This window comes from Ceratotherium simum, chromosome 4, assembly GCF_057802395.1.
Source record: "Ceratotherium simum simum isolate JZ-2026a chromosome 4, ASM5780239v1, whole genome shotgun sequence".
In the NCBI taxonomy this organism is placed as follows: Eukaryota; Metazoa; Chordata; class Mammalia; order Perissodactyla; family Rhinocerotidae; genus Ceratotherium; species Ceratotherium simum.
Window position 1 is genome coordinate 60,781,484 of NC_141903.1, and position 25,263 is coordinate 60,806,746.

At 37.5% G+C, this 25,263-nt stretch overlaps 2 protein-coding genes across 3 annotated transcripts in view; one reads left to right on the plus strand and one right to left on the minus strand.

Moving 5' to 3' along the window:
- Positions 1-25,263, plus strand: part of TMEM232 (transmembrane protein 232) — a 694,734-nt gene that overhangs the window by 477,879 nt on the left and 191,592 nt on the right. The window lies entirely within an intron of this gene.
- Positions 179-23,395, minus strand: SLC25A46 (solute carrier family 25 member 46). 2 transcript variants are annotated; one of them, XM_014796830.2, is made up of 8 exons: positions 23,322-23,395; positions 20,168-20,210; positions 18,812-18,869; positions 16,299-16,376; positions 15,735-15,835; positions 8,519-8,575; positions 7,226-7,283; positions 179-2,321 (listed from the first exon to the last, which is right to left on the minus strand). In XM_014796830.2, exons 1-8 carry the CDS (start codon positions 23,338-23,340, stop codon positions 1,743-1,745), a joined length of 993 nt encoding a protein of 330 aa, XP_014652316.1. In that variant the 5' UTR covers positions 23,341-23,395; the 3' UTR covers positions 179-1,742. The 2 variants fall into 2 exon arrangements, with proteins under 2 accessions (XP_014652316.1, XP_004420379.1); XM_004420322.3 differs by lacking the exon at positions 23,322-23,395 and adding an exon at positions 22,133-22,499.

The following is a 25,263-nucleotide window of genomic DNA, read 5'->3' on the forward strand; positions in this document are numbered from 1 at the left end:
AGCAATGAAAACAATTTAAATGCCCCAGGTTGGACAAAGTAACCATAATCTAAAAGCGTAACTATAAACCACAACATGATCAGTGGTGTTTAATTTTATTTGCCCCCTCTTGGTGGAATTTAAAAATGGAAAACTTATGTGTTTTAGTAATTAAAAAAACACACACAACACAAGATAATAGAGTTGCTACGTATATTCTGTTTTCACACTTTTTGGATATCATTTTTTGGTTCCAACGTTATTAATCACAAAAAGTAACCATTTCGCTGACATTTAGCAAGTAAAATACATCTCCGTTTGTACGCATTCTACGTTGAACAACGTCAGTGCAAAGTCATAGCACTTCAGTGTGCTAAATGGTTCATAGTCAAACTGTGATCTCTCCTGTGAGGAAATGAAACTTTAAAATGTGGAATGAGGGATCAGTCAAATGCATATCATTTTACTAATCAAAGAGCCTCGCCACCAAATTCAATTTAGGAACAGACAGAATTTTTTTATTAAACGGATTAACAATTTTTTTGCTTATTATTTGTTGAAATTTACTTCTTTTCCTCATCTATAAAAAGCAAAGACAAATTGCTTTTAAGGTTTGTATTTCTTCAGTATTCATCCAAACAAGTTTAAATAAAAGGCAATGAGGATAAATCTACTTTTCCCTTTATGTATGCCTAGTTTGGAGAATGAAACTATAAACAAAAACTGGAAGAAAATAAAAACTGAAGCCATTATTTAATGATGACTATACGGAAGGCAAGAGGCACAAATTCCCAGGTGAATTTTAATTGTGTCTTTTAAGACAAGTCATTCTGAAATGAAAGGCAAGTGACGTTCCTCTAGTGCACAATTTGTAAACGTGTAAACAGTAATAGTTGCCATGATTATTTTATATTCTATCTCTCTTAAGAGTGGCTCGAAAAACAGCCTCATAATTCACATAACTAGGTAAGCAAATTAAACTTCATAAACACTTGATGAATTTTAAGTTGCTGGCATTGAAATGTTGGGTTTGGATATGGACAAGTATGCTGTTTGCCTTAAATCTTTTGGATACCTTGGCTTTTAAGGTCTTATATTCAGGCAGAAAGTATATGACTTCATTTTATGCAATAAGCTGACCTAAGAGTGGAAAATTTGTAAGGATGAAGGAAATTCCAAGTTATATGTGTGTACATAAATGGCTTTATATAATAAACATACAGCCATTAAAAAGTTATATAGGGACAATGCAATTTAAAACTCTTCAAATCCTGCTTATAGATTGTTAAATCTAATCCTTCTCGTCTTTCTCATTGATAACATGATTTATTTGCTTAAGGTAAACTATGATCTCCTGATACTACACACGACATTAAGGATGACATACCAGTATCAATCTAGAAGGTGCAATAAACATGTAATAAATATTAAAGTCAGATGGAATAAACTCAGCTCTGTGAAATTTTGTTATATGTTTGCTGACAAGATCATCTTTAGTTTGGCATGAGTGCTACACTAGTTAGAATTTAATTCATATGAGCGTTATTTTTATGGAGTTTTCAAATTTGGAATACTTTTGATCCAAAATATATACCTATGACCTTAAAAAAAAAAAAAGTGAAGAGTCAATATAATTAGCATGGGCTTTTTCTACCAGTTTCACTTTCTAATCCATCCCTCCCCCAGGATTTCACTTTTATCCTTCATAATTTCATAACAAAGTATCCAGATGATGTCTTTTAGACTCACCAGGAACCTAAATCTCAAACGCTATTTTGAAGAAGTGTAGAGTAAATAATCTTGGTAACCTGTAAAACAGCTGCATGCAGTGTGTACTGTACTATAACAGCACCAAACCCTTTGTAAAAACCAAGCATTCCTTCCTCCTGCTTTATGGTATTGATACAGTCTCTCATTCCCTCATACTGTGTATTAATTGGAAGCACTTCATAGCCAAGGTCTGTATTGTCAATTATCGTGCGTGTTCCTTGAATGTGAAGGCGGTGCAAAACTGTTTCCAGTGGGTAAAGTAAAACATCAGAGCAAAGACTGGCAGCAAAGTTAGCAATAAGTTCTGGAAAATAAGCATCCAACATACTCTGTACCGGGCTAGTGCTCTCAGCTAGGTGGCTATTGTAAGTCTTTCTCTTTAGAATTAGCAGGACAAACTTCTGAATGACTGAGCTGATGATGTAATGAAGAACCCCATGCAGCACCGTAGGGAAGATCAGGGAAAGAAGCGGAAGGAGGCGTTTGCTGTGAGGTACTCCCATGCCTATTACTCTTCCAATTCCTTCTTTAACACATTCCAAAATTCCCGTGTTATCTCGAATTATCTCACTCTGAAATAAACACGATGAAATGAGGACAAGTTAACATTTGCTTATTTTGCCACAAAAAAGGACCTCTTTTTAGGCCCCTCTGAAATCCTAATTTACTGATTAAAGAGGAAAAACATCAATGGTTTGCAGACTTCAAACGTTACCTAGGCATTAGATTCTTTTTTCAAATGAAATTTCATCAAACAGATAGCAGTGAAGCTGGGAGCTATTCTTATTGGGGAAGAGAAACAGGAGAGGAGACATGGAGGGGGACACACCTGGCTTCCCCACCCTCAGGAAGCTCCTCGGAATGCATTTTGAGGAGCAACAACTACGTGACACCTAAAGAGGTAGTACAGTGCTTAGAGTTTTTAAGTACAGGTTTAATCCTGCCTCCATTACCTACTGGTTATGTGACCACGGGCAAGTTACATAACTTCTCCTGAGAGTCAGTTTATCATTCTATGAAAATGGGATTAGTACTGCCTACCTTTTATGCACAGAGTTGCTGGGAGTAATAAATGAAAAAAGTCCTGGCACCCAGAAGGCACTCAATAAATGTTAGTCATTACCATCTGCAATGTCTCTGGCTTTTTACAATTTGGGGGATTTGTATAACAAAGTCTGTGACACAGATTACATAGGCATGGACAGGCAGAAAAGGAACAGCCAAGAGGCCAGTTGGGCTGCAGCAGTGACTGAAGAAGAGAATAGTATAAAATGAAGTTAGAAACGCAGTGAGGGGCCATACCATGCCACTGTGTCGACTTTGGCTTCTAGTCAGATGGGAAACAACTGGTTGGTTTTAAGCAGAAGACGGACAAGATACACTTTTTGTTATACTGGCTGCTGTGCAGAGGAGGACAAGTGCGGAGGCTGAGAAACCAGTTAAGAAGTTACTGCGTGATCCAGGAAAGAGACGACGGTAGACGGGACTGGCAGGCAGCAACGGAAGTCAAGTGCTTCAACTGTGCTTTTCTCCTCAAGTTGCAGCCAATAGGAATTACCGGTGGATCGGATTTGGGGTGTGAAAGAGAAAATCAAGGATGACCTCAAGGCTATTGGCCAGGGAGATGGAGGAACAAGGAACAACAGTGCTTTTTACTGAGTTGGGAAATATTGCTGGGGTAGCAATTTGGGGGAGAAGATCAAGATTTCAGAAATGTTAAATCTAAGGTATAAATTCCAAGTGGAGTTTACAATCTAGACTACAAGGAAAAGGTCGAAGCTGGACATATAAATGTGAGAGTTTTCAGTAAATAGAATATATATATATAAAACCATGAGACAAAAATAACTTCTCCTAACCTAATCCATTTCCCTATCTCTGGCTCCCTTCTCACTCCAGTCTATTTTTAATACAGCAGCCAAAGAGATCCTAATAAAGACCTAAGTTAGATCATGTCACCCTTCTGCTCAAACCCACCAAAGCGGGGGCTGGCCAGGCGTAGTGGTTACGTGCGCATGCTCCACTTTGGCGGCCTGGGGTTTGGATCCCAGGCGCGCACTGATGCACCGCTTGTCAGGCCATGCTGTGGCGGCGTCCCGTGTAAAGTGGAGGAAGATGGGCATGGATGTTAGCTCAGGGCTAATCTTCCTCACACACACCAAAAAAAAAAACCCACCAAAGACTTCTCATCTCCCTCAAAGTAAAGGCAAAGTATGACAATGATCTACAATGTCCTGTGTGATCTCTCCCTCTCTCACCTCTCAGACCTCATCTTCTCCTGTTCTCCCCCTTGCTTAGTTAGCTTCAACTATATCGGCCTCCTTTTTGCTCCTCAAACACATAAGATACAATCCTACCTCAAGGCCTTTGCACTTACTGTCCCTCTACTTAGAATATTCTTCTCCCAAATATCCATGTGGTTCCTATGCTCAGACTTTTACTCAAATGTCACCTTCTCAGTGAGGTCTTTACTGATCTTAAAAAATTAGTAACCGACCCTCTCTATCCATTACACATCTTATTTAATTTCCTTGCTTTATTTTTGTTCTCTTTAGCACTTAGCACCATCTAGTATACTTTATATTTACCTTCTCTATGTCTATCTTTCCCACAAGAATATAAGTGCTATGAGGGCAGAGTATTTTTGTCTGTTTTGTTCGCTGCTGTATGCCCAGGGTCTACAACAGTGCCTAATATAAGTTGGCACTCAATAAATATTTAATGAGGTTAAAAAAATTAGCAGTTAAGATTAACTGGAAAGGTAAAATGAAGTCAATAAAAACCTTGATTTAATACTATGCTGAGAAGTCTGAAATTGACCTCAGGGAATATGAGTCAACATGGATCCTTAATCAGCAAAAGGATATAAGCATCGCAACTTAAGAACACTAATCTTGCAAGAGTAGAATGGACTTTAAAAATGCAGGGACTAGAATAAGGATTCTCAACGAAGAAAACAGATCACTAGGAAATTTATATCTAAGGGCTCCAGGAGATCTATGTATAGATGCGTATTTTTCAAGGGAAAGAACGTTCTCAAAGAGATCTGAGCGCCCCAGGAGGACAAAAAAACCACTGAACACTAAGCAGGAAGAAAGAAGCTGATGTAATAAGTTGAGTCTGTGGTGAAGAAGGGATGAGAATGTCTGCCTATCAATGGGGAGAAACAGACAAATCTCAGATACTTGTTGAAGTTAGAACTAAGAAGGCATGATGACTGATTGGTTATAAAGGATGAAAAAAATACTAAAATCAAGACTTTCCTAAAAACTAAAACTAAAGTTTTGAGTCTTTAGGGTGAAGATAACAATAGTACCATTAATAGAAAAGGAGAAGAGGCTCAAAAGGAATCTAATGAATTTTCAGAGGAATAAGATGAGATTGTTTTTATGAGTTGAGTTTGAGGTGACAATGATTTGATTCCCATAAAGATTAGTTAAAATGATTCATGAGAGGCTGGCCTGGTGGCATAGTGGTTAAGTTCGCGCACTCTGCTTCAGTGGTTCACAGGTTTGGAGCCCGGGGGTGGACCTATGCACCGCTTATCAAGCCATGCTGTGGCCTCATCTCATATAAAGTAGAGGAAGATGGGCACAGATATTAGCCCAGGGCCAATCTTCCTCAGCAAAAAGAGGAGCACTGGCAATGGATGTTAGCTCAGGGCTAGTCTTCCTCACTAAAAAATAAAAAAAGATTCATGAGAGTAAGTGAGTCCTTCAGGATAGTGAATAAAGGATAAAAAGCAGAGAGGGTCAAGGATTATGCCTTGGAGTACAGTAGAAGAGAAGGTAAAGAAGTTACTAAAAGAAGAGTTTTTAGTTTTTAGTTTAGTGTTTAACAGAGTAGAAATCTAAGAAGGAAAAAAAGGAGTTCTAGAAAATCAGACAAAAGGAGTCAAAAAGGAGGCAGTTAGCAGGTGGAACCTGGAGCAGGAATACAGGGGGCGGATATTAGAGCCAGCCCTGACAGCCTAGTGGTTCAAGTTTGGTGCACTCCGCTTGGGCAGCTTGGGTTCAGTTCCCAGGTGTGGAACACCACCACCCATCTGTCAGTAGCCATGCTGTGGTGGCGGCTCATGTAGAAGAACTGGAAGGACTTACAACTAGAATATACTACTATGGACTTGGGGCTTTGGGGAGGGGAAAAAAGGGGAGGAAGATTGGCAACAGATGTTAGCTCAGGGTGAATCTTTCTCAGCAAAAAAAACCCCAAAAAACAAAAAACAAAACCCTGACATATAGTGAGCTGAGCACTTTACATAATTCATTTAGTTTTTATAACTCAGTTATGAAAATACTATTTCCATTTTGTGGATAATAAAATTAAGATTTAGAAAGGTTAAGGCATTTCTTTGAAGTCACAGATCTAATTTAAGTAGAGAAATGTGATTCTGACACGGGTCTAAAGCTAAAACTTGTTTCCCCCAGTATATGATGCTGCTTAGTTGTTTTTCCTTAAACAATTAGCTTTCTGCTATTTTTTTCCTTATCTATAAAATGAGTATATCCCATAGAGTGATAACTACGTAAACTGCAGCTCCATACAAAGGTTATATCATTTATTTAACTCAATGCCAAATGCAAGGGAAGAGGAAAGTATATTTGGGTAGCAAGACGTTTACTTCAGTTAACTGAAGTTAATTCTAAGAATAAATAAATAAACAATCAATGATGGGGCTAGAAAAGCAATTAAGTGGAAAAGAGTAACTAGAAGAGGAAAGGCTGATCCAATGAGGTTTTTATAGAGCAGGAAATCGTACATATGGAAGACAAGAAATATGCTCGAGGATCTGATATTGGAGATAGAAGATAGGTGGTATACAATTAGTTGGATTTTGTGTATAGGTGAAGTCAAAACTATCTTCATTTTACAGGTTTAAGTGTAGGAAATACGCTATGATGAGACAGTACATTAATTCAATGTACTTGACGCGCCACCATGTGGTTAGAAGTAGTAAAACAATTTAAAACGCTAGCAGGAGATTGCTTCAGCTTTGTAGTATTTAACACACCATAGCACCAACTTTTCTTTAGAAGGCATATTTAAAAAGAATGCTGTTAGTAAACTACCCAGGGGGACTACATGCTCACTGCTAGGATGACTGTCCATCATGTTTTATGCTCAGGTAATTAGTAATTAATTTATTGTCTGATAAGCCATAACCATTTGAGTTGTACATAAAGGTCTTAAAAAGTTGAAAAAAAAACAAACAAACTATAGATTCTTTGTATTCAGAGCAAGTCACAGGCTGGGTTCTGAGATATCTGAATAAGGAGTACAGCTGCCTATGGAAGAGATAAAAAGAATTAAAACTAGAAATGTGAAGTAAGTTTGCAAAGGAAATATACACACTACCAATGCCTAGCGGTGTGTAAATTTAAGTCTTAATTTTTCTGTTATACAATCAGACATACACATATATTGAATATTCTAAAAAATATTTTTAACTAAAAAATGACAATAAGAAATAGCTCACCTGTACTGTTTCAATTAGACTTGCTGAATAAAAAGGCATTGCCACCATATAAGTTAGGCTGTAGAAATGAAAACAAACATCAGTATACTGAAACAAGATGCTTACACTAAATTTTTAAATATCCACTTTAACATATCAACATAATTTATATTCAAGCCTGAATGGTATTTTTAAGGTTCTCAACTATTAACACCTATAGCCTAAAGATACTTCAGAGACCTGTAACATAGGATGCTTCACTCAACAATTAGAGATGAAAAAAAATTAAGTATTAATAACACAGGGACAGCCTGCAAAGAAAATAGATTTTATTTTAAACCAGTAAAATGTAGGCTCGTTTATGATTCACTGTTTGGAAATCTATCTGCACATAGCTAATGTAGCCTATAAATCTGACACTTAAAATTTAGGATGAGGGATTCATTCCATTGCTTGCCTTTTTAGTGATATTTGAACAAGTCTACTGTTCTGCTATTATTCTATCTATTATCATTATCCACTCCCAAATTTCCCACCCAGCAGAGTTAAGCCAGTATTCAGTGGTGAGTGAAGTCCCCTTTTATTATTAAAAAACAATATTGTACAGCTTTGCAAAGTTGCTTCCCACCACCACTATTTAGACAAAGTAATATTACAACCTTGCAAGCCTGCAAAATATAGTTATTTGAAATAATATCGAGGTGGGACTTACCTAACCCTATGGGCCAGGTCCTGGCAAGCAGTGGTTTTCAAGGTGAATGGAACATCATTAAGTAATAATGTGCTGGAATGTCCCACAGAGGGAGCCAGCAAGCTGGGGGGGTTTCCAATTCACAATCTTCAAAAAAAATTAAAAAGTGAAGAGTAAAATTCTAATCTATAAAAATGCTCAGTGTTGTAAAATCACTACGTGCCTTTAGGACTACATTTTAATGACACTAAGGCTTTGAGTTTGCTCACCATCATACAAATATATTTGTCTCTCTGATTAATAATAAAATAATAATAATAACAATTTTCCTGGCAATTCAGGTTAAACAAGGTGAAGACCTTTGCTAATTTTCTAAGAACACAAAGAAAAATTAGGTTGTGATTTCAGCTTTTTAAATTAGAAAGATTTATTTTAAAGATAATATATATTTCAGGATTTTACTTCTAAACTCTATGTTACTTGTCTCTTGAAGTTCTGGCTCCACAATTATTTTATTGCTTTAATATCCTTCACTCTATTTATTTAATAAGATTTTTTTTTTCAGTTCTAACACTATAAAAATTAATGGAAATTTTCAATATAAATGCCACTTTGATACTTACGATTTCAGTAGAAGGTGTTCTCCTATTCGTTTAAGATTCCATTTATGTGAAATCTCCCTAAAAAATAAATTTAAATAAAACAAAATCCATGTTATTTAAAACATCTTGAATTAGCCCAATTTTCAAAACGGTAATCAATTTTTACATTTTTAAAAAATCTATAGGAGAAATATATTCTAATTTCTATAGTCCCTTTCTGGGGCATGCTTCAAACAACTGCAGTGGTTTGAAAAGAGAAAAAATATACACGGTGTTTTTGTATATGCTGATAGAAGGGGTTGACAGAGGAGGAACTACAACCGATTCTAAAAATGAACATGAGAAATTAAAGGAGAAGATATAAAAATGATAGGTTGAGGAAAAAAGAATGGATGAGGAAGGGAAAGGGAAACAAGGAATAGGATAAAGGAAGAAAAAAGCTTTAAAAAGTATGTAAGAAGGAGAATTAAAAAACAAAACAAAATTAAGTAACTGTAACACAGAAGGACGCATAAAATCTGTGTAGCACCTAATTTCCAAAGTGCTTTTAATTGTTATGATGACCTTAATTTTGTGACCTTTATTATATTCTATTATCTTTTGGAGCACCTAGTACATGCCGGGTGCTTTTGTAAAACGCTTTGCTAGATGATTTCTAACGCTCACAATGACCCTATTACCCCCATTTCATAGATGAGGAAACAGGGTCAGAGAGGGTTCAGAACGGACCCAAACCCATATAACCAGTCAGTGGGGCAACTGGGTTCTACCTCTGGTCTCTGTGACTTGAAGTCTGCACTGTCGGCCTGCACTGCCTCTCATCTCATTTGATGCAGGAAGGAATCTTTGAGACAAGCAGAGCAGGTGTTGTCACATTTGTTTTACTTATGAGAAAAATGAAGGTCAAAAAGATGACAGGGACATGTTCAAAGGAGCTAGGCAAAACACCAGGTCTGGAACCAAGGTCTAGGACCATGTGCTTCCGCTAGTTAGGTTACCTCTGGAAACCAGAAAAAAAGAAGAAAAAGAAGAGAGGCAACCTGAAAGAGGAACAGAAAAGGAGAAAGCTTTATCAAGAGAAAAGTGAAAAAGAAGAAAAGAATATGGAGAGTAAAAGGGAAAGTAAAGAAGGAGGCCGAAAAAAATGAAAAGGCAGATGGAGGGGATGGAAGGGGAGAGGAGGGAGGGAGAGAGGGGGGAACAGCAGAGAAGGGAAGCGTAAACGAGAGAGCAGACGCTGCCACCTGGCCCCTCAGGAAACTGGCAGCCACTGCACCACGGCCACAGCGGGAACCTGAGGAAAACATTTTCTATTCGAAATGAGTAAACATGACAAATGTAAGGAGATAAAGGAATAAATATATTTCATATTAAAGAGGTGAAGAAAATGAATCACTAATAACGTAGGCAACCTAAAAACAAACAGTACAATTATAGCATGGGTGGTTTGCATTTTTCTAAGACTGAAAGGTTTGCAGAGAAACTTTCAGACACTAGAACAACCATCTCTGATTTATTAGATCTTAGAGAGCCTTCTGTGGCACATTCTGATTAAATTAATACTAGAATACTATAATTAGGCCTGAACAACCACAGAAAAATAGAGCTGGAATGACATTCAATGATTAAGACAAAAAATGTCAAAAAAGATTAGGCCTCCCATGTTACTGATGGTGACTTTATGATTATAAAACAAAATATGCTACATGGTTTTTAAATCATCTGGGCTCTGCTATTACTCTTATCATAGCTTCAGAAAGTATTACCACAGGTTATCAGGACATTGATTTGAAGCATGCAACTGTCATTAACATGGGCAGATGGGTCTGTGAGGACTGGGCCACCTCCCCTTTGAATATAATACTAATTACAACTGCCAATTCTTAAGGTCATTAAGATTATTAAGGTAAAAGAGTGAAAAATGAAATTTACAACCAAGTATATAAGAAAATTGAGACTCTCTTCCTTGTATCTGTTCTCTACTCCTTTATAAAATGGGTAAAACCTATTGCCACAACTCTAGAAATTTAAATTAGCATATTTAAATGCTTCAAGGAAACAGGGTAGTGTTAAAATCTATTTGTGATTAAAGCTTTTTATATTTCATTATCAAATACCAAAACATGTATAAATATATTTAATTCACTATTTTCACAAGCAAAAACTGCCCTTCAAACGAGCAACAAAAATTAAGAGAAATGGCTTGCTTTTTCTCAAAATAGTTCCCCATTTGATAAAATAATATACATACTCCGATGCATAATCAATACACAAAAACAAGAGAATTTTTAAATAACTATATTTAAGCGGTCTTTACTTTCCATTGCCTCTCATTTTCACATGCTCAAATAGCTGCCCTCTTAAAAAAAATCTTCCCTCAACGCAACCGAAACCCCTCATCTTCCAGCTACTCCTCTTCATCTCTCCTCTTCACAGCCAACTTTCTAAACATGCTATTTCCAGTCCTAACTTCTCACTCACTTCTGAACCCACTCCAAATGAGCTTCAACTTCATTATTCCATAAAAGCAGCTCTTGCCAAGGTCCCCATGACCTCCATGTCACTAAATCCGATGGACACTGAAGATTCGCCCTGAGCTAACGTCTGTGCCAATCTTCGCTATTTTATATGTGGGTTGCCGCTGCCGCTGCCAAGTGGTGTACTTCCATGCCTGGGAACCGAACCCGGGCCACCGAAGTGGAGTGCATTGAACTTAACCACTAGGACTTGGGGCTGGCCTCCTGATGGACATTTTTAAGTCTGTACCTAATTTGCCCTTTCAGCAGCCACCACACATTCATGTTCCCCCCTTTCTCGAAGCACTCTCTGGCCCTACACTCCACTATCCCATACTCTTCTGGTTTTTCTCCTCTCTTCTGGTCTCTGCTTTTGACTCCTTGCAGGAGCACTTTTCTTAACCCAACCTAACTCCCTATTCTGGAGTTCCTAAAGGCTCAGGCCCTCTTCTTTTCTTATTTTATATGCTATACTCCTTCCCTAGGTAATCTCATCCAAGATTATGGCTTCAAAACCTCCCAAATCTATTATTTTCTGTTTAGACTTTTCTGTTTGTCAACCTTAGATATCATCTTTCTACTGACAACTCCACCTGGATACGGTAAAGCCCATGAAAATGAACTTGTCCAAAATCAAACTTATGATCTTTCTTTCCTACTCTTAGACTCTTTTAGTGTTCCCTATTTAGAACCTGTTAATCAGAAAGGAAATTTATTGAATTGGAGAAAGATTTCACTTCCTTTAAAAGAGAATGTGTTTAAAGTCAGTGAATTCAGAGGAGTCATTAGGAAAACAGACAACATGAGAAAACTGTCCGATGTTTACATTGGTACAACTATAAATGTGACATGAGTCAAACTAAGTTGGAATTCAACCAAATGGGTTCTGTGAGAGACTAAACTACAGAGATAGCCTTGGTTATAGGTGCTTCTTATGTTAATAATATGAGAAATGCCATATGAAAAGTAAAGGGTACTTCCGGGTAGAGCAACACATAGTCTAACTCACTCCACCTGGGGGAAGGTTTGGGGAAGGATTTGGGAGGGGTCTGGGCAGCAGATAAAGAAAGAGATCTCAGATGATGAACTTGGATTATATACATTTTTAAAAAAATTAGTAATACTGAGAAACTACAAGCTTGGTGATTTAATGGGTACTATAGACTTGCTCTTTTTCTTTCAGATGTAATTATAGCCAGTACAAAAAACTAAATATGGGCAAATCTATAGTGTCTCACCTGTTGGACCTAGTGATCACTGTGTAATTAAGGAACCTCAGTCTAGGAGACCCTAGAGCTCATCCTCCTCATGTGGTAACCTCTGTGAATTGCTTTGGGTTACTGCTTTGCTGCCTTGTCTGCTATGACTTTGCTTTCCCCCAGAAAGGTCAACCCTGCCCAAAAAGTCAGAATGAAAAAAAAAAAAAAAAAGTTTACATTGTACTTCAGAGAATGGCTTTATTTGACATCTGGTTACCCAAGCCAAAATCCTAGAAGTTATCCTAAACACGTCCTTCTCTATTATCTACCATCCCTAATCCATCACCAAGTTCCATCAATTTTACCTAAATGTATTTCAAAATTATCCCCTTACATCCATCTCAGAAGATACCACCCTGGTCCTAGCTACTATTATTTCTCACCTAGATTACTGTTATAGCTTATGAACATGTATCCTTTTATCTACTGTGGTACTCCCGCAAACTTTTCATCTCCAGTTACAATGCCCCTTTAAAAACATAAATCTGGTCATGTTATTGACCCCTGCTTAAAACTCTCCAATACCCTTAAAGTGGCCTACAAGGCCATGCATAGACTGGCTCTTACCTACTTCTTCAGCACTCTCTCACACCGCTCTCCATCTTGCTCTCTGAGCTCCAGCCATATGAGCTTCTCTCAGTTACTCAAATTCTCCTTGTTCCCCCTGCCACACTGTCTTTAAACAAACTGGTCTGTGCCTCCTCATCACCACTCAGATCTCAGCTTGAGTGTCATTTTATTAGGGACATTGTTCCTAACGCTTCAATACTCTCAAAGAACCATATTCTTTTCCTTCAGAGAACAAATCTCAATCGGTAATTATTTATTCATGAGTGGGATTATTTTACTTAACATATGTCCCTTACACTAGATTCTACCCTTCATGATCACAGGTACCTTTTGTTTCTTCTCCTCAATGTATACCTGATTTCTAGCATAGGACCTAACACATAGTAGGTACTCAGGAATATTAGCTAAGTAAATGAATGAATTAACGAGCAGAGTTTATCACCATAGTTATCCAGGTAGATTACAACAAAGATAATCTTTTGTGTCTTCTTTAATAAGGTTCAAAATGACCAAGAGGAAATACATACCCACACAACTGACATGACTAGATGTCTACAAAGTAAAAACGTTAGATAATAAAATTCTGTGCCTTCCCATTTGCATTTCTCTTTTTCCTTCTCTTCAACCTGAAGTTAAAGTTACTATTTCATCTCTGCTTTAGAGAAATGGCATTACTTGCCTAAGGTCCCAGAACTAAAAAGTGGTGTAGCCAGGACCAAAAGTGTTCTGACTGCAAATACAGAATTCTTTACACTTTACCATATAGAAATTCCTGAATTTTGATAAATTTTTATAGAATTTTGTGTTTGTGGGAGAACTTCAAGAACATTCAATGACAAGTACTAACTATTGATCTTATTCTGTGATATAAAAAGCAATAGCGTAAATAAAGTTAGCCAAGGGCAGGAATTCAAACTTTTTAAGTAAGAGAAGGGAAACCTTTAGCTGGCCAAATGTTTTGTATTTAACATTTAACAACGCTGTATTAAAGGAACTTCAAGACTATGATGTCCTTTGAAGGAATCACATTGGCAAAAAGCCTGATCTCAGTCTCTTCCTGCCTTCATTTTCTTCCCTATAAAGACTGAATCCCAAGATTGAGACACCAGTGGCTATACCTTTAATTACCTCATTTCCTTGTCAATCCAAAAATTCACCCTGCCAGGAGCCAACTTTGGATTAACAAACCATTCTAAGTCTTTAACACTATTCCTGGGATATAGTACTGATACAGAAAATCACAAAGTCCTGCCAAATAGCACCTAAACAAATTTATGATTTCCAATATTATCTATTAACATTCCTTTCACATATTCCTTGGAAAGTTCTCTTTCTGTTATATATAGTTGTGACTGTCCCAAACGTTTATCATTCTTCTCATGCTTTTCTACTTCGACTCCAATGCTCATCCTTCTTTTACCTAATGACCCTGCATCCTGTTTCAGAGAGAAAAACAGACCCAGAAGTGAACTTCCCCAATTTCTCTACCTTCTCCCTCCAAACCTATCTACAATTCTAATTCTCTCTTGGCCTCTAGGACACTATTGTCCTCTAGCTTACCGCTGTTTTCAGTTTGTTTTATGAGCATCTCTCACTACTCCCCTCAACTACCTCTCCTGCCACACACATACACACACATGCATGGTACACACATGTGAAATCACACATTGCCCAGGATTCTATCCTTGGTTTACCTTCTCTTACTTAGTCTACACTTTCTCCTTAGGGAAATTCATCCATCCTAATGCTTCAACTGCTACTTTTATGCCACAACATTCAAAGCTAGGCCTCCAGCTTCAAATTTTCTCTAAGACTCCGATTCACAGTTCCAACCACTTATTAGACATGTCCCCTTAGATGTCTTGCAGGAATATCACACTTCAACTATTGAAAGTTAAATTCCTTATCTTCTTTCCCTCTCCAACTTACTATTCTTCCTGAATTCTCCAACTCTATTCCAATCTAGAAATCTCAGTCATTGCTGACAATTCATTCTCCCATACCCCCATTCCCAATCTATCACCAATTATCATTTACACTTCAGAAATGTCTATCCAGCTCATCCCTTTCTGTTCTATTCCAGAGTTCAGGCCCTTCTCAGTCGGGCCTAGATTACTATAACAGTTCTCCACAAGTCTCTCTCTACATCAGTCCATTTTGTTTTTATACTGCCACTTGAGTACACCCTTGATCAAAGCACCCATATACTAAAAAAGAGAAACAAACAAAAAAAACTCCCTTAGATTCCCAACACCAAAAGGAATAAAGACTAAGTCCCTCACAAAGGCACAACCATGCGTCAATCTAGCACCTCAGCTTCTTTTCCTGTTATTCCACTCCATACACGCCCAATATTCCAAGCACAAGACACTTCTTATTACCCAGACCTTCCAACCTCCATAAAATTGGGCATGCTGTCACCTCTGCTCGGAATGCTCTCCTCCTCCGCCAAGTCAATTCCTACTCATAATTCAAGATCTAGCTCAGATTTCAGCTCCTTTTTGAAATCCTTGCCAATAACTCCACGCAAACTGTCCCTAAGGCTCTGAAATGAAAGTGTTTAATTATAGCACTATAGCAAATGCTTACATGTGTCTCCTTCACCAAACTGGCTAAAGAACAGGAAGCACTCACATACTCCTGTTTGTTTCTTAGTTGATACTTGTTGATACACAGTAGTAGGAGCTGAAAGACATATCTTAATAGATACTAGACCAGGAAGCATTTTCTTTAACACACACACATTCAGTAAGATATAATTCACTTTATTTTCTGCTTCTTCCCTTGGCTACTTCAGGCAAGTTTTCAAATTCAAGGAATTTTTTAGAAACTATCACATTTTGTCATTTTTTTAATATGAAGCTAATATTGAGAAAATGCCAAAAAAGGTACCTTGGCAAAGGTGTGAATTCACTGATTATTCCCTCCGCTCCAAGTGTGACTCCCTGGACAATAAATGTACTTCCCATTCCTTTCCAAAGGGCCCTTGGTCCCTAAAATGAACAAAATTTATTGTTATTTCTGTTAATGCCTAAACAAGAAACACAAAAAGGTCTTAATAAAACTTGATATTGAATGTGTACTGATATTTTCCCATAAGGCATTATTCTAAAGGACATTTTAGTAGAGAACTACAACTAAATTAACTCTTATCATTATTTTAATGTTTATTGAGTGGCCTAGGTGAGGCCAAGATGAACACTCCAATTAATTAAATATCTCTAATATTGATTAAATACCCCTAATATTTAGTTAATTTTGGCAAAGGTGTTAATTCACTGATTATTCAGTAACATCAAAAAGATGTCATTACCATGTTGCATTAGTTTCAGTATGAGAGTTAAGATATTTTTATTAACTAAATTAAAAGGAATTATTGTTGCTTTAAGTATTACTAAGGCCAAAGAGCAATTATATTATAAATAACTTTAATAGAACCTATAGGATAATTCTCACCTGAGTTTTGTTGAAGCTGTACATAATGTTGATGACAGTAAACGGAGTGAGATGATAATGCCGAGCATGGTAATTAACCTGTAAAAAAGATATTTCATGATTATTTTGTTATTGTTTTGTCAAGAAACAACAAGGCCATGAAAGATATACAGTGGAGTCACAGCATAAACAAATGTTCAATTCTAATGCCAGCATAAATTACACCTAAGCAAAATTAGTATTGAAAGTGCTTTCAATGACTTATTAAAAGTACAGTACATATGGTTATAGAAATACAACCCTGAAGACCAATGCACAACATATATAGTAATGTAGAATATATAATAAAGAAGGCCTTGTTGTTTGATATTTATGTTTCCTGAAACACTAGAATTACATTCAGTGTTGCAAAATGCCGATGCCATTTAACACACAGGAACCACAAAGAAACTCAGAGAACGGGAGATTCGTGTCTCCCAACAGCAAGCATCTTTCAAACTATAAGCTATAAACAAGTGATAAATTATGAAATCAGTAAAGGGGGTTCATAACCAATACTTATTAAGTGAAATAATAAAAAAAGAAAGTATGAGAATGCATCACACATTCTGAAGGTATAATTTCATAAAACATTTTTTTAAGTTACTCATATATATGTATATACTGGATCATGATGTAATATTGACACAATGTAAAATATATGTCTGAAATTTACTGTTCTGGGGCATATACATTGCTCAATATTTAAATGGCTATTTCTCTATATATACTTTTTGGTGCTAAGCATGAACAGCTTAATTTGTAATTATTTGTATCTTTTCTAACTCAATTTTGAAAGAAGATAAGTTATATTATAGGAGCTTTTTTTTTTTTTAAATTTTATTTATTTATTTATTTTCCCCCAAAGCCCCACTAGATAGTTGTATGTCATAGCTGCACATCCTTCTAGTTGCTGTATGTGGGACGCGGCCTCAGCATGGCCAGAGAAGCGGTGTGTCGGTGCGCACCCGGGATCCGAACCCCGGGCCGCCAGCAGCAGAGCGCGCGCACTTAACCGCTAAGCCACAGGGCCGGCCCTAGGAGCTTTTGCCACAGTGTGATCCACTGACACCGAGGGCCTCGTTACCCTTTCAAGGGATCGACAAGTTCAAAATTATTTTCTTGATACTAAGGCATCATTTGCCTTTTTCATTGTGTTGACTTTGAATAATAGTGCAAAAGCAACGATGGGTAAACTCACTATCTCCTCAGCATGAATCAAAGCAGTGGCACCAAACTATATTTTTGTACTTATTGTATACTTCATCCCACTCACTTGTAAGGAGGAAAAGCCACTTTCACTAAAGAATGTGTCCTTGGATGTATTAATTTTATAAAATATATTAATTTTATAAAATCTTGACTCTTTGAGTACACATCATCTTTCTAATTAATATTCTTTGTGCTGCACAATGAACGGCTGCCAAGGAAAAGCACTTGTCTGATGGAGCTGCAAGCTGAAGTAGACACTTTTTTCCCATTTCTTCTGGAAAAACTGACAGACTATAGTTACTCACACTTGGGACAGACAGATGTTTTTAAAAATGAACGAAGTGAGCTTGCTGATTAAAGAAAAAACAGACAGTATTTGTTGCCAACAATAAATCTCAGTTTACAAGCAAAAATCAGAATTCTGGAAAACCTGTATCCACCATCAAGAGTTGACCAATACTAAAATACTTTTCTGGTGAGATTGGTAGTGATTTTAATGACGGTGTTTTTTTGACACTGTATAATCAAATGTCATAACATTTAGAGGATCTATATAACTTAGTAAATCAATATTTTTCAATTTATCAATACATAATGTAACAGAATCATGCATGGATAAAAAAATCCATTCAACATGCAGTACAGATCAATAGATATTAATGTAACAGAGTATAAAAAGTTAATTGATGTGGCTTCAGACTTCACATTGCAAATATCCTTTAAGAAATTACTACTTATTGAGTTGTGGTGTAGTATCAAAGAAGAATATCTGCCAATTATCTGGAAAAGACATAAAATACTCCCATTTTCAAATGCATATAAGGCCAGATTTTCCTGTTTCTTTCAAAAACAATGTATTGCAACAGATGGACTGCAGAAGCAGATGTGAAAATCTGGCTGTCTTCCATTGTGCCAGACATTAAAGATATTTGCAAAAAAGTAAAATATTTTTCATAAAAACACTATTCATGTTAATACCTAAAGAGTTTATTATTTTTAATAAATTAAAGAAAGAAATATTAAAATTTTCCCAGTTTTGATTTTTGAAAGGAAACGAAGTATTGATAGATATAACCTATATAAACAAAAGTTCTTTGGAGAGCTCAATAATTTTTAACACTTAAAAGGTTTCAAGCACCAAAAAGTTTGAGAACTGATATATTATAGATTTTGGTACATTTCAAAGAGAATAATGGTTACATGGTCTCAGCCATTTATCTGGGTTCTGTACTTCAAATCAGGGTTAGGATTATTGTTTTGAAGGTCATAGAAAGTACATTTACCTGACATTGGCGGCGGAGAACAATGCAAGGATGGGCCAGTACATTTTCTGTAAAGAGACTATATAAGAATAATTTTTATATATATATAATATAGCCAAATTTAATTTACAACATTATGTATCTGAAATTATTCTTGCTTGAAGAATTATGCATTATTTTAATGATGTATTTTTTTGTTAAAAAAAACATTTTTAAATGTCTAGACATATTTGAAAATCATTCTACCAATAACAAAATTCAGTATGAAAAGAATTAAAGCCAGACTTGCAAACTGGTAAGCAAGGGAAACAATGTAAAATATTAATATGTATAGTATGAAGATGAAACTACATTTCTTGTGTCTGATACGGGAAAATCCTTTCCTAGAGAATTTAAATACCCCTTTCCATTTCTTTCAGAAGATGTCCTATGAACAAAGCTCCTATTAGAAGAGCTATCTATTCTTCAGGAACACCACTCTATAAATTTTGGTTTTGATGTACTTTGCACTTATATTATAGGGATTCTAATGACCGTGCTAATTGACTACTATTTTATGCATCAAATACTTCTTCTGAAAGCATTCCCCACAAACAAATTACGACTGTGGACTTAAGCACTAACAGTGACACGTGCGTGTGTGTGCACAGACACACACATTCACATATATATTAATAATATATCAAATGAACAATAGCTTAAGTATAAACAGTGAGGCTAAAGAAAAATTAGCTCTAGCAAAAGGAAAACTTTAATACACAAATTTTGTTTCTATTGACATTAACATCTCAGGTTTAACTATGCAAATAAGGTCATTTTTTCTTGATTAAAATGTGTAAAACAATGAGCTATTCTGACATGAAATCTAAGCCTTTGTGCAATTCCAACGTTTTTGAAACAGTATTCACTAAAGATCACAAAATCAAAACTGGAAGCTTTTCTTACACAAAATGATCATTAATCAAAAATGGTGCTCATTAAATGCTGATTGTAAGTGAAATCCAGATTCTATGTTGCTAAATATCTTATTATAATTTGAATGCTTACGGAAAAGGTTCAATGCACAATTACTTTTTTTTTGGAGAGGGAGATAAGATTAGATTTTATTTTATTCTTTGGCTAGACACATGAAAATTCTTACAATATTCCTTACAAAATTATTTTGTGATTATAAAATTGAATGACTATTCTCTATCCTTACTGAAAAAAGTTATAGATTTTAAACAATTTTTTCTGCAAAATATTATTCAATATTTAATCTACTGCTCTAAAGACTCAATCTAAAAAAGCAATACTAATCATTTAATATTATAAATTACATTAAAGAGAAAACTTTAAATAAAAACTTAAATTAAAAATCTTTAGATAAAATATTACCTTGCAAGTCCAATTCCAAATCCAGCAAATCTATTCAACTGTTCTAAAATAGAAGGAATAAGATTACTTATAACCAATACTTAGGTTTACTGTAAAAACAACAAAAAGTATTTTCTTTTATTAACATGATATCCATTTAAACTCCAGGTCCCAAAGTCAAATTCTGATGGGGGCCAGGGGGGTGCTTTGAATGAGTGAAGGGCTCTCTCGGGGCTTGTGGCAAGTTGCAAGGTATAGACTTTTTTCTAAAGGCACAACTGCTCTTCAGCTCCAATTCATTGTTGCCACGTGGGACTGTGGGCCCAGGGTTTCTAAGCTGTGATTTTTCTAAAAAAGATATTCATATTTTTATATAGTATCTTCCAATTTTAAAATACTGGCAACTATTTTAAAAAGCATTAAAACATTGTGTGGGCCAAATCAACACGTCTGTAGGTAGAATCTAAGGGCTATCAGTTTTCAACTTCTGACTACAAACGACTTAACATTTTTTCTATAGAAGGCTCTGACAGATACTTATACCAACTTTACCTTCCATGTTGTAAAATTAGTCATTCACTGTCACTGGTGGAGAGCATCTATGTGAACCCAATAGTCACAAGTAAAACACCTCAAAATTATTAAACTGAAAGAATACTTACGGTAACCAAAAAATGGGTAAATAAGGCCCTCTTCTTCTCTATCTCCCCAAGTTTTAGATATTTTGAGAGCAGTTGCTTAATTAGATCTCTGTGATAGGCTACTGGGTACCAATGTGCTACTGCTGATGGCATTTCTATAGTCCTAATAGTAAAGTTTACAGCTGGAAACATTCCTATGCACATGTCAAAACAGGAAAAAAAATTTTCTCCTTGACTAAAAAACTCAAAATCACAATGGTGAAATATCACAACCCCAGGGGACTAGACATTAAATTTCAGCTATAATACAATATTCACAAGGGATAATTTTTCTCTCTCCCTCTCTTTTCTCACTCCCTTTTCCCATCTCTTCTCTCTCTCATCTCTGCTCTTTCAAATGAAGTTATGCCCTCGCTATTCCCTTACAGTCAGAACAAGGCCAGGTAAACATGTCTCTGGGGAAACTATCAGTTCCCTCTTGCCTTGAAAAATGTCAAAGTTAGATAGAAGCTTCTTTTGCCCAATAAAGATACTTTCCTCCTTTCAGTTTTTCCCTTTTTGTGTGTACAGATCATCCCCTAATATTAACAGAAAAAAATATTTTCTGGAACATGTTAGGAAAGTTTACTATTGTTAACTGTATAAGTCTCTCAGGCTTCTATCTTCCTTGCAAACTTACATTAACTAGTCTCTTAACTGCCGTAAAAAAAAAAAAAAAAAAAAACCAAAACCCGAGGTTTTATTAAGAGCTCCTCCTCATTATAACCATCAAAGCATAAATTATGAAAAGATAAAAACATCAGATTTACTGCCAAAGAAGATAACTGTGTAGCAATCATATATGCATTTTGAATTATTTAATTTATAACTTTCCAGTACTCTTTTTGGGATCTATAGAAAGAAATTAATTGCAATTGAGCCCAAGCCTGCCTATGCTGAAAAACTTCCCTTTCCAGAACACAAAGATATAATTAATTAAATCAAGGAAATAGAACTGTCAGTGAATTAGGTATTGTTCACATATTCCCAATAAGCAGTAAATAACCCAATTTTCTTCTTTCTTGATTCAAGTCATGGGATGTCATACTCCAAAACCCTTCGAAATTCCTACCACGCACCCCAAGCTAAGGCAGGTGTCTTTTTTGGAGGTGATCCCGGAGGGAACATGTGTGAGAGGAAGAGGGCGGAGGCCCGCTCAGGCGCAGAGGACGAAAGGAGGGCAGAGGGTGTGGCGCGCGATAGGCCGAGAGGCAGCGGAGGCGGGACCCTCGGCGCGGCTTCCGGGGTCCGCAGGCCGCCGCTCCGCTACCCCACCCACCCCTGCCTTGCCCGCCGCGTCCCTCACCGCTGCTCTGGCCCGGCACGCCGCCGCCGCCGGGAAGCGGTTCCTCGGCGCGGTCCTCGAGCGGGGTGGAGGGGGCGGGCACGCCGTAGGGCGGGCTCTTCTCGCCCCAGTGCAGGTTGCGGCTCCCCGGGATGTCTGGGGGAGTGGTCACCCAGTGGCTCAGGTCCGAGGCGGTGCTGTAGGACCTTGCAGGGAAAGCGCCCCCAAAGCCCTGCTCATCCCGGGCACCACCCCGATAGCCCAAGCCATCGAATCCGTCCGGGCGCCGCGGATGCATCGCACACGGGGCAGGATGACGCGAGCCCACCCGGAGCCCACCGCCACTGGGGCCACGGCGACCTCGGGCCACGCAGCTTCTCCTCCACCGCCGCCGCCGCCGCCGCCGCCGCCGCGTCTGGGGAAATTGACAACCGGAAGTCACGTTGCAAACCCGGACGTCCACGGAGCACGTGATCGAGGTTTCTTCCGGTGGCCATTAGCGACACGGTTGCTAGGGAGACGTGGCGGTAACCTAGGGCCAAACCCGAAAACTGTCGCCGTGAGGGAGGAGGTGGACGATGACTGCAGAGTTAATGGAACACATTACCAAAGAGATGCCAAAAGGGAACTGGGGTGGGAGGTGCGGCCTGGATGAGAGGAGGTCGAATAATGATGTTTCATTGAGGGAGATAACGCGTCGCTGGAGCTGACTCGCTGAGATCTCAGCCAGAGATGCCCCGCCCCACACAAAGGCCCCAGACCCAGGTCTTCTGTTTCCGCACTGGGCTGGCTAGTGCCTCTCCTACCACAAGGCAGCTATTAGAGATTAGAGGTGCGGGGTGTTGGCTCCATCTGGCTTTGCCTCCCGCACTTAGTGTTTTGGGTAAAATCTATTGAGAGATCTGGTGCGGCCCAGTGAACGCAAAGGTGCTATGGGTGGCTAGAGCAAGCGTTAGAAAACGTCGGGGAGAAAAGCACCCCCCTTCCCCTCAGTTCCCGCGCTCCCCCCACGAATAAAAAGTACTCGCCGGGATTTAGGAACTAAGCATTTTGCTTTTGTAAGGCCACAAAACAACTATAAATAGTTTTGTGTAGTTTTCTGTCTGGTGCATCTAAATCACTCAGGATATTTAAATCCCAAGCGATATCGTTCAAAATGGAGACCCTAGCTGAAAAATTAAGAGGACTCCTGAAGAGAGTCCCCTACTACCTGTTTGCGTCAGCTCCATGGGCTCTTCGGGCAGAGCCGCTCACCCGACATCTGATCGAGCCTATCATGGGTTCTTCCTGTGTCCTTTCTTCCCCACTGGACGCCCAGGATTCCGAGGGCTTTCAGAAGAGAATCCTGATGCCTGACGCACTCTTCTCAGTCTTCCAGACGCGAATGCTTATTCAAAGTGATAATCAACTTCGTCTTGAGTAGATTGACATTTTCAAATTGGGTTCTGATGTGGCTTGGGCAAATGTATTGAATTTCTCCCTTAATAAGTGTATCCAGTATTACTCGAGTACTAGTACCAAATTACTGGGTAACTAAAATCAGTTGCTTGGCATGACAATAAATATTTCTCTATTCCTTAGGAATGATTGGCTGAAGGATGGGATTGGCTGAGGTTCAAAACTAATTGTTATTAAAAGGAGAAGGAGAAAAAAGCCTCTGTGTGACTGTGTGTGTATGTGTGTACTTTTAACATAAAAACAATGGCATCTCACAATGTCACATCCACATCAGTGGAGAAACGATGAATTATTAAAAGGAGGACAATTGGGTAGCCAGTTGAGAGGAAGAAACAATAACTGGCCCCCTCACAACTTACTCCCAATAAATTCCAACGGTAATATATTGTATTTTTTCCTTGTTTTTTTGAAGATTGAATATTGGCAGAAAATAATAGGTGAATATTTTTCAAATAGTGGATTGGAAAACTTTCTCTTTTTTTTTCTTTTTTCTTTTATTGCAGTAACATTGGTTTATAACATTATATAAATTTCAGGTGTACATCATTATATTCCAATTTCTGTGTAAATTACATCATGTTCACCACCAAAAGACTAATTACAATCCATCGCCAGACACCTGTGCCTAAACATCCCTTTTGCCCTCCTTTCTTCCCCCTTCCCCACTGGTAACCACCAATCCAATATTTGTCTCTATATGATTGTTTGTTGTTTATATCTTCTATTTATGAGTGAGATCATACAGTATTTGACTTTCTCCCTCTGACTTATTTCACTGAGCCTAATACCCTCAAGGTCCATCCATGTTGTCACAAATGACCAGATTTCATCCTTTTTATGGCTGAGTAGTATTCCATTGTGTAGATATACCACCTCTTCTTTACCCATTCATCCCTTGATGGGCATCTAGGTTGCTTCCAAGTCTTGACTATTGTGAATAATACTGCAATGAACACGGGGGTGCATGTATCTTTACGCATTGGTGTTTTCATGTTCTTTGGATAAATACCCAGCAGTGGAATAGCTGGATCATATGGTAGTTCTATTCTTAATTTTTTGAGGAATCTCCCTACTGTTTTCCACAGTGGCTGCACCAGTTTGCACTCCCACCAGCAATGTATGAGTTCCCTTTTCTCTACATCCTCTCCAACACTTGTTATTTCCTGTCTTGTTAATTATAGCCATTAAGACAGGCGTGAGGTGATATCTCATTGTAGTTTTGATTTGCATTTCCTTGATATTTAATGATGTTGAACATCTTTTCATGTGCCTGTTGGCTATCTGTATATCTAATTTGGAGAATGTCTGTTCAGATCTTTTGCCCATTTTTTAGTTGGGTTGTTAGTTTTGTTGTTGTTGATATGTATGAGTTCTTTATATATTTTAGATACTAACCCCTTATCAGATATATGGTTGCAAATATCTTCTCCCAATTGTTAGGTTGTCTTTTTGTTTTGTTGATGGTTTCCTTTGCTGTGCAGAAGCTTTTTAGTTTCATGTAGTCCCATTTGTTTATTTTTTCTGTTGTTTCCCTTGCCTGGTCAGGCATGGTACTTGAAAATATCCTGCTAAGACCGATGTCGAAAAGCACACTGCTTATGTTTTCTTGTAGAAGTTGCATGGTTTCAGGTCTTACATTCAAGTCTTTAATCCATTTTGTGTTAATTTTTGTGTGTGATGTAAGATAACGGTCT